Source organism: Lucilia cuprina, chromosome 3 (assembly GCF_022045245.1).
Source record: "Lucilia cuprina isolate Lc7/37 chromosome 3, ASM2204524v1, whole genome shotgun sequence".
Lineage (NCBI taxonomy): Eukaryota > Metazoa > Arthropoda > Insecta > Diptera > Calliphoridae > Lucilia > Lucilia cuprina.
The window spans coordinates 40,993,101-41,003,451 of NC_060951.1; the positions used below are offsets into that span (position 1 = coordinate 40,993,101).

The 10,351-nt window shown below is 28.1% G+C and overlaps 1 protein-coding gene across 1 annotated transcript in view; it reads right to left on the minus strand.

Annotated features, from left to right (window-relative positions):
• Nucleotides 1-7,674: 7,674 nt before the first annotated feature.
• Nucleotides 7,675-10,351, minus strand: part of LOC111684498 (cytosolic endo-beta-N-acetylglucosaminidase) — a 28,632-nt gene continuing 25,955 nt past the window's right edge. The window contains exon 5 of the mRNA XM_046945431.1: nucleotides 7,675-9,983. Within this exon, the coding sequence (XP_046801387.1) occupies nucleotides 8,696-9,983 (1,288 nt within the window). The 3' untranslated portion in view covers nucleotides 7,675-8,695. The remainder of the gene's footprint in view (nucleotides 9,984-10,351) is intronic.

Genomic DNA, 10,351 nt, shown 5'->3' on the forward strand with positions numbered 1-10,351 from the left:
TCGATCGGTATACTTTAAGGTAGGTATTGGACCAATATTTTTGTATGTTACAAACATCAGCACAAACGTATAATACCCTCCCCACTATAGTGGTGTAGGGTATAAAAAACCAAATCAAGAAATTTATTTTTATAACTGCAAATAAATCAATTAAAAATATTGGACATATTGTTTCTTGAATTCTTCCTAAAAATATAAATTTTCATTAACTCATGCACTGTGATCACCCTTACTGCCTTAAAGATTAAAAGTGAAAAGAATATATTTTCAAATATTTTCAAGACAAACAAACTTTTTTGAGTGATTTAAGTAAATTTTTAAAAGAGGCGTTGTCCTTGATATGAAATTTATTTTGCACACAAAATTGTCTTTTTATTAAATGCCACACATAAAAGCTTTTAATAAAACAAAACTTTTTTGTTTTTATTATAATAAAGTTATATAAATGTTTAAAAAGTCTTTGAATTATAAATTTTAAAGGATAATTATCTTAAACGGTTTTATGAGCCAACCTAATGCTCACATGACTTGCAGTCCTTAAATAAGGAAACAGAATTAAATTTATTTTAATAATGTTTGTGTGTGTATGTGTGTAGGTGTATTAAAAATAAATTTCAATTACTCATATTTTTGTTGTATGTTTGTATGAATATAGTCATAAATCTTAATCCTTGCTTGTACTTTTATAAATTGAATAATTTATAATTTATGTTTGAATTATTTAAATACAAAAATAAAGCCTTCAGTCTATGATATATAGATCCGGTAGGCTTAGCAATTGTTCTAGTCATTCGTACAGGAGTTCAATTCCCAATAGAAACACGAATGGAAGAAAGCGCAAGAGACATGTTGTTGTATTTCCCGTTTACATACATCTTACTAGCTAACTAACTAACTAACTAACTAACTAACTAACTAACTAACTAACTAAATAACTGAATACCTAATGAACTAAATAACTAAATAATTAAATAACTAAATAATTAAATAACTAAATAACTAAATAACTAAATAACTAAATAACTAAATAACTAAATAGCTAAATAGCTAAATAGCTAAATAGCTAAATAACTAAATAACGAAATAACAAAATAACTAAATAACTAAATAACTAAATAACTAAATAACTAAATAACTAAATAACTAAATAACTAAATAACTAAATAACTAAATAACTAAATAACTAAATAACTAAATAACTAAATAACTAAATAACTAAATAACTAAATAACTAAATAACTAAATAACTAAATAACTAAATAACTAAATAACTAAATAACTAAATAACTAAATAACTAAATAACTAAATAACTATATAACTAAATAACTAAATAACTAAATAACTAAATAACTAAATAACTAAATAACTAAATAACTAAATAACTAAATAACTAAATAACTAAATAACTAAATAACTAAATAACTAAATAACTAAATAACTAAATAACTAAATAACTAAATAACTAAATAACTAAATAACTAAATAACTAAATAAATAAATAAATATCTAAATAACTTTATAACTAACTAACTTACGAACTTAATAACTAACTAACAAGCAACACATCATTGTACCTCCGACGAAATCAACAGTCACCTTAAATTTCCTACCATTAATTCTAACGTTTGCACAAACCGGAAAAAATAAAAATCAGCTAAATGTTTTAGGGCAACAAATTTGACCTAGATTTTCCTTAAATAAAGATGTTTGAAATACTCATATACTACGTTAAGTGTTACTTTGCATCAAAGTGATGCTGACACAGAGGAACGAACGAACAATAAGAAACGATAAGATGTAATAGGAAATAAGATAATTTTTATAAAAACATGCAAGAAATACACAAAGATATCAGAACGAAAAAAATCGAATTGATGTAGTATGAATAAAAAACACATAGACACATACATACATGCATTCCTGCGGTTTTAAATTAAGTAAAAGTGATAGCTTAACAAACGAGTCATTATATCGAATTTGCTTTAAAGAGAATTTAAATTGGATATTCTTTGCATTACCATTAACCTACAAAATGTCGAGTCCTAAATTATTGGCATTATGTATACAGTTATTTTAGTACTGTAAGTTGCATTGAGCTAGTTACTTGAATTTGAAATCCAAGTTTGTAAATTGGTTTTCCACGAACTACAGGGTAAATTCCAAAATGTGTGTTCAAATATGTATGGGATTTTCGTTTTAATACACTTAAATTACTCGTAACAACAAGAAGTGCTTACGCTAGCAATATAGATTTAACTATCATTTCTTTTTCCCATTTTTCTACTTTTTCCGGTTGGTAGTTGATTGCAAGTTAGTGTGAGTAAGTTACTTCATATTGGCAAATTTAAATAAAAAGTTTTCAACTTCAATAGTTTTTAATAATTTATGTGGATCACATACGAAAATAATTTTAAGAAAACTAAGTATTATTTCAATTGTTAAAAATTAATACATACATGAATAAATTTCAAAAAATTTCAACAGGAATTTAACCTTTGAAAAAGAACATTCATTGCATTTGCTTTGATTGGATGTGTAAATGACTGCAAGGAAAGTTATTACTAAATTGAACATTTATCTATCTATCTATCTATCTATCTATCTATCTATCTATCTATCTATCTATTTATCTATCTATCTATCTATCTATCTATCTATCTATCTATCTATCTATCTATCTATCTATCTATCTATCGTCGTATTAGTTTTTTTAATAATCAGTAAACAATTCAGGAACAGGAAGTACCGAACTATCCTAAGGTGAGTTTTTAATATAGTGTAAGCATGAAGATGATTTATTTATGTAAAGCACAAAGTTCTAAATTCTACAGTGTATGGATGTGTTTGCTGATGAAACCACCCAGACACGCAAACAACAATATGAGCACGCATTCATACATACTAATTTCAGAACATTTATCAGTGATGGGGAACGCATTTAAGCGTGTACATAAAGCAAAAACAAAAACTTTTTAATATAAGAATTTCATTTGAAAAATTTAAACTTGAATTAATACGCAACAAAAACGTGGTAATGGGTTGTATTTCCATAACCACTTACTTTTCAATGACTACTATTTACCGTCTGTATTACTTTGAAGTAATCTTTAATCCGTTATACAAGTACTTTATTTTCGGCTTTGACATTTTGTTGCGTGTTACAATTTGTGTTTTACAACAAAAAAAAAACCAAATTAAATTTGCATCTAAAATCTATTATTTGACGTGCAATAGTACGATGAGTAGAATATTTAACTGACATCATCATAATAAATTAAAATACTAATAATGAAGAAGTAGTGAAACAAGGTTTTATATGCATTTTACGTCTCAATGTAAGTTGGTAAGGACTGTCACAGAATTTGAATTAACTTTCCCATAGCTGACGGAAATGCAAATGATAATGCCTTTGTCTGTGCTACAATTTCAATTACGATGCTGGGTTAAACTGGTTGAAATAGTCGTAAAATAAAAACAATGTTGGTTTCAATATTTGTGGTTATATTACGACATATGTGTACGTGAATAAAAAACATTTTGTATTTGTTTTTTGTAATTGTTTTTCAATAAGTGAGTGTCATTTTACAAGAAATAATTACATTATAGCACAATGGATTTAACACAGAAATTCAAAATTTTCCGCAGACCAACTCTCAATAATCCAAAGAAAAAATTTTTAAAACTCTTTAAATTTTAAAGCAAAAGTCTGAGAATTTGTTAATCCTTGCTTTTTATATGACCATATCAATGATAATAATCGTTGATCTGTCCTATAGGCTATTAAGATTGTGGCTTCCATTCCCCATAAAAAATTAGGTGTGATTTCTTAAGACTAAGTTTAACCACTTAAACAAATGTTAACTTTATTTAAATTTTAATTTTTCTTTACAAAAATCCTAGCATAACTTTATTATAGTACCCATAGTGCACTACTGTACAAATGTTTGTTGTTTTCTCTACATGGTTTTTCTACTACTTATCTTGTTGTGTTCATATCAATTAAGTCGTTTTCTTTTTAGTATGTGTCTGTAATCTATTGTCTCTGCTTTCTATCTGTTTGTCTGTCTGTCCGTCCGTCAATCAGTCTGTCTTTATGTCTGCCTGCCTGTCCTTTTGTTATTATAGTCTTCGTTTTAAACAAAACAACAATCCTTGTTACAAGATTCACTCATTAGCATTTTAAATTGTTTAAGGACACAGTTTTATTTTCACAAACTAAGCAAAAACAATCTGAGAGTAATGTGACGTGTGATGATTTTTATGCAAAATTTAAGAAAAGTTTTTATTTTTTGAATTTTGCATTTATATAGAATTAAGTGCCAGGACGAGTATTGTTTGGAGAACATCTATTCACAAACAAATCTAATTACAAATTTTAGATTTGAAATAATACTCTCCAAGTAAATTTTAAAACAAATAGAATTTTAGTTATGAGTTCTTTACACATCTTTTAAATTATCTACAATAAATTATCATCAATAATTCAGCTTTTTCAAAAACAATTAAATTTCTTAGAAAAGCATTTAATCTGCATCTAAGAGTTTTGTTGAATAAATCACTCCCATAACTCGTTTTTAAAACTAAACCCTTTGTCTTTTTAAATCTCTGCTTAAAATTCAAACATAATTAAGCTTTCAAGGACAGTTTAAGTTCAAAATCTATTACTGCTGTGCCTTTTTAAACCACAAAATTTTCTATACAACTTTTTTCTTACTTTCTCTTTTATTTCACATAAAGCACACACTTATCACTTATGCTTTTGACCTTTTTATCCTTTAATCTTGTTTCATCAATGTTTTTCTGCGTTTAAGCTTAATTAATCTTTTAGTATCTGATTGAAAGTGTGTATGTGTTTGAGTAAAAAGATGTAAAAGGTAATTTTTTTTGGGAAGGCTACTGTACTCTTCCAAACTGACCCAAAGTGTTTATAGGATACGTGATTAATGTATAATGGTCACATTGGAACGCTTTACACTCAGGAATAGTGGGCAACAGGGAAGAGGTCGAACCGTTCGACGTAACGAGGACTGAATCCGAAATATTGGAGAGAGAATCATTTAAAATCGATTGAAATAATAAAGCAATAGGTATAATCTCAAATATCTTATGATGATGGTATGTATAGAGGTCAGAATATGCAAGTTCGAGGTTAGGAAGGATTCGTTAAAATTATAACCAATTATTGCAATTTAATTTGTAAGTACTTATATAAGTACTTATTTGTTAGCGAGCATGTTGTTTGTGTTACCTGTCAAAACACACTGTAGCAGTAAATTTTCTTTAGAAAGTTCATCATCTATTTTCGCATAAATCAATTCCCAAATCTCGTTCTACATACAACACAGTAGCAATGGATGTTTTAAAAAATTTACTAGTATAAATCAAAATTGGCATGCTAGTAATCAAGAACTAAAAGGTGTAATTTTTCTTTTTTAAAGCTGGAATAGGTAAATCAATTTTGTGCAAGAAATATGGTTAAGGGGCATTTTACACAGTTACTTTCAAAGAGGCCAAAGAAGATAGAAATTTAAAGGTAATAATTAGAGATGTTGCTAATATAGTTAACAGAAGCAATATGTTTAGCACATGTCTTGTCAAGTGATTAGAAATTAATCTTTTAAAATCTGTTATATTAAGTTCATTTTGATGTCTATTTTTTTCGAAAAGATTACTTTTCTTTGAAAGCTATTTAACATAATTTCCAGATAACTTTAAAATATATCCTTGCTGCACATACGTTCTAATTATGCAATGAAATTTCCATTTAAAACCCGACTTTAATTAATACCTTAATAACGCTAATACTTCTGAAATTTTGGAAATGTCCACAACCAAGCTGCCAATAGGAATAAATTCCAGCAAAACAAAGAACTTTCAAAGAAGCCAAAAAGAAGTATAATACTCCATGGTAGTACTGAAAAATACCTAAAGAAGTTTTGATTTTAACACAGACTTGTTATAGGAGAGTTGTCCTTTTTATGTGATTCCAAATTCACTACATCTGAAGTCATTCTCAGAAAGTGATATATAAATTGTAGTATTATAGAATACAACTAATTTGACTCAAATAACATTAAAATAAATCAGAGGAGCGCAAGATTGCCATTTCACAGCACGCGTGATAGTGTAAGAAAATTCTGCTGACGCTAAGTTGATACACATACACTATAGGTTTAATTCTTCTGAAAAACAAAATCAAATCTGTTGCTGATCAGCACTTGTCGAAGCAAGGTCTGTGCGCGACGTTTTTAGAATACACACAGGAATACAACAACAAAATTTGGAGGAAGCCGAATTAATGTAGGAATACACGAAAGAACAGTTGATTGTTTTTTATATATAGACCTTGATATACATTGGCTGTCAAAATACATAATAAATATTTGACAGTTAGTATTAGTATACTTTTATTTTGAATTGAATTCTGTTCTCTGCTACTTTACTTACACAAATAAAACTATGTAAGTCTATGGTGGTTGATCACCACTGACATAAATAAGTAAATAAATTACATGGAAGTGATTTTTATTGACTTCCCAAGAAGCGAAAATAATACAATTTTACATAAATTTCAGTACAAAAAATACCTTAAATTTAAAAAATTCGATTCTTTTCGCTTCTTTGGACGTCAACATAAATCACATAGTACTACTTTTGAAGTGGTGATAAGTGTTATTCTTTTGAAAGTACTACGTATAATTTTTGCTGGGTTCCTGGGTTCGTATTCATAAACTTTTATCAAAGCTTTAAAAAATACGTTCTAAAATAAAGTTATTAGTATTCATAAATAGATTTTAACTTTCAAGTCATTTTCTGAAGGGGAGTTTCTAAATGAGACCAGATCATTAAAAAAATCTGTAGTGTCCTTTAAAGTTCTATTAAACTAAGTTTTGCCAATTTTTCTTGACATAATAGAACATTTAACGTAATTTTGAGCCCAAAGTCCCTATACGAGGGGTACAGTTGTATGGGGCCTAAGCCCATAGGACAGATTTCAACAATTTTCAATAGCGTTCGTGTAAATGCCAAATTTCATCAAATTATCTTGAAAATTGCTACTGGTAGCAATATTTTTGGTTGTTACAAACATCAGCACAAACGCATAGTATCGCCTCCCTATTAAAGTGGTGTAGGGTATAAATATAACAAAATATTTACTCAAATAAAATAAAAACTTATTTATGTTGATAACTAAACGATAAATGTTATTAAAAAATATATATAATTTAAATTTATTTATTAAAGAATTTATATGATATTACAAAATATATTATTGTATATTAGTAGATGTGTATAATTATAAAAAATTTGACTAATGGTAATAATTTGTTTGTATTTTTGTATTTCGGAGCAAATATTTTAATTAAACTTACTTAATTGTTGTAAAATTTTATAATAATTATTATGTAAAATTAGGAAATTTTTTTAAAATATTTAGAAATTATTTTAAATCTTCTATTAGACAAGGATTGACTTTCTTACATATTTATAAGGATCTTACTAATAATAATTTTTTATACGAATTTTGGTTTTCTATTAAATGTTAGAAAATTTTCCAAGTTTTTTATTTGGCACAAAGGAAAATTCACATTTTTAAAGAAAGTTGTAAATACAAAAAAATAAAATAAAATTTTAAAATTAAATTAAGTTAAATTTTAAGAAATATTGTGAATAATAATTAAAATTATTTTTAAAATAAAAAAAAATGAATTCATACTTTTTTATGAATTTTCAAAATAGTTTGAAAAAAAAAATTCCGTTTATATCCGGAAGAGAATAAATTGAGTCTTCAGTTTCAAACATCAAAATGAAATTTGTTAAATTTTTTAGGTTATAATTCTCAAAGTGTTTATTTAATAATTTTAGGTTATGTAAGCTAGATGGTCACAGAAAAAGGTTCTTTTTTGATTTATAAAAAATTACAAATTTTGATGTTTTAAAATTTTTTTCACAAAAGAAATATTTTAATTTTAATATGAAATTTGACTGGACTTAGCACAATAACGAATTTTTCTGTTCTAAGGACCTTTTTTAAATTATTATTATTATAAATTTAAGAAAATGTAAAATATTGTTTTCAAACTTTGAGAAACTTGCAATAAAACAAACTCCATTTCAAGGACATAAATTTAAAACGTTATTGCTTTTTGTAAGAAAGTCCAACCGGTCTAATTTACAATTTATTTATTTTGTGCTGAAATTTTTTAACAGATGACGACAGTATTACAATAAGGGCATTTGAGTGGAAATATATTTATATATAATTTTTATATAAAAATACTAATAAAGATTAAAAATTATACTAAAATCTTAAATTATTAATGTTTTTATTTGGTAATACGTCTTTTTGTAGTATTTTTAATATATTGTTTATAATTGTTAACTTATTTTATAAAATTTAAATTGTCCAGTGTTATAGTGAAAGAAAAAAATGCTTTGAAATTAAAAAAAAAGTATGAATGCTTAAGCTTAAATACTAGATTAATTGTGGCAAAAACTCTGTAGGGAATGTTGCAAATTTTAAAGAATTAAAAAAACCTAAAAGGCTTCATTACAAACTTTGAACCGGGAAGGAAGAGCTCTTTACAAATATATAATTAAACTAAATTTTGAAATTTTCTAATACTTTTAGTAAAAACTAGTTGCCCATTACTGTCATCTACCTTATTTATTCACAAATTTCTCGCCCTCTACTTAATTTAATAAATCTCCACCATAAACTTGTATTAAAGCGATATTACTATCGGCAGGAAAATCATGTTGATTCACATCGAATTCATTTATATAAACAGCACCCAAATAGGCAGTATCTTCTGCCTCAGCTGACTTACGATATAGACAACCAATATCTTTAACTTGTATGGCACCATCAAACTCCACCACATAATAGCGTACCTGCCAGCCATTGGCTTGAAAATCTTTGAATGCCATATCTTTGGGTATTTGTGGACATTCTAGGGGGCCACTTAACAATTCATTGTATTTAGGTTTGAAGGGTGATACATAGCAGCGACCACGTTGCAAACTGACCGTATCATAGTAATCTCCTAGGAACAAGTAACAATCTCTGCTATTATTGCCGGTGCAAAAACGTAAAATGCAATCAAATTCTCCATCTTTGGGATTAAGTTTGAAGGCATAGGCAAATACCAAACCACCACGCAGCATTTTAAAGTCGGAAGAGAAAATACGAAAACTGCTGTCGTATTGTAAAATACGCAGACAAGAGCCACCATTGAAGGCATCATCATAATAGCGTGTGGCTAAATCATGTAAGGGCACCGAAGGTTGCAGTGATTGACGTGACAAATTGAAAAATCTGCCCTCAGTGTTATCTGTTGTAGTTGTTTGCTCCGCAGCTGTGGAGGTAGAGGGCAATAAAGCTGCTGTTGCTGCTGTTGTGGGTGTTGCTGTGCTTGTTGTTTTTGGCAAACCACTCACGTAGGTTTTTTTTCCTGAACCCAAACAAAAGTCCGAATAGAAGGGCATTGTTATGTACGGATGAGTGGCCAAATGTTCCCATAATAACCACCAAAACTTTTCATTTCTCATTAGAAACGCCTCATTCGCCTGGTCATCACCTAAAGGTTTTTTGATATTATAACCATACTGTTGCAAGGTTTCATACGTCCAGCCTGGTGCAAAAATTCCCGTAGAGAAACGATGCTTAACAATGCGTGCCAATGTTTGTTTACTTTGAAATTTGGCAGTTTGCCCGCGACCAAAAATATCTATGCCAAAAAATACATTTTCGAAGGGCTCACGTTCTTGTTCACAAACCGTACGTGTGACTTGAAGACTACGGTCATTCCACGAATAGTTGACGAGCGCACCATTGGCCGCCTTAAAGAAACGCACATTTTTGTCATTGATCTCATTCTGCCACGATAATTGACCTCCTTCGATGACACTGTCATACCAAATGACTGACCCAGAATCTATTTCTTGTTCAACAATTTCACGTAGTCTATCCACAAAATATCTGAAACGAAAGAGAACAAAGAAACAATTGTACATTAAGTAGACAAAACGTAACGAAAGTTAAAATGAAAAAATGAATATTTGCAGTAAGCATTGATTTGTTTGGGGGTTTTGTGTTCTTTCGGAGTCGTAAAGGATTTTTATGGTGTACACTTTTTACAAGGTTAATTTTAGCAAAAACATGTCGCAATTAATCGACTTTTCTAATTCAGTTCTAGCTTATCTCTAGTTCAGTTCTAGTTCAGTTCTAGTTCAGTTCATTTCAGTTCTAGTTCAGTTTAGTTCTAGTTCAGTTCTAGTTCAGTTCTAGTTCAGTTCTAGTTCAGTTCTAGTTCAGTTCTAGTTCAGTTCTAGTTCAGTTCTAGTTCA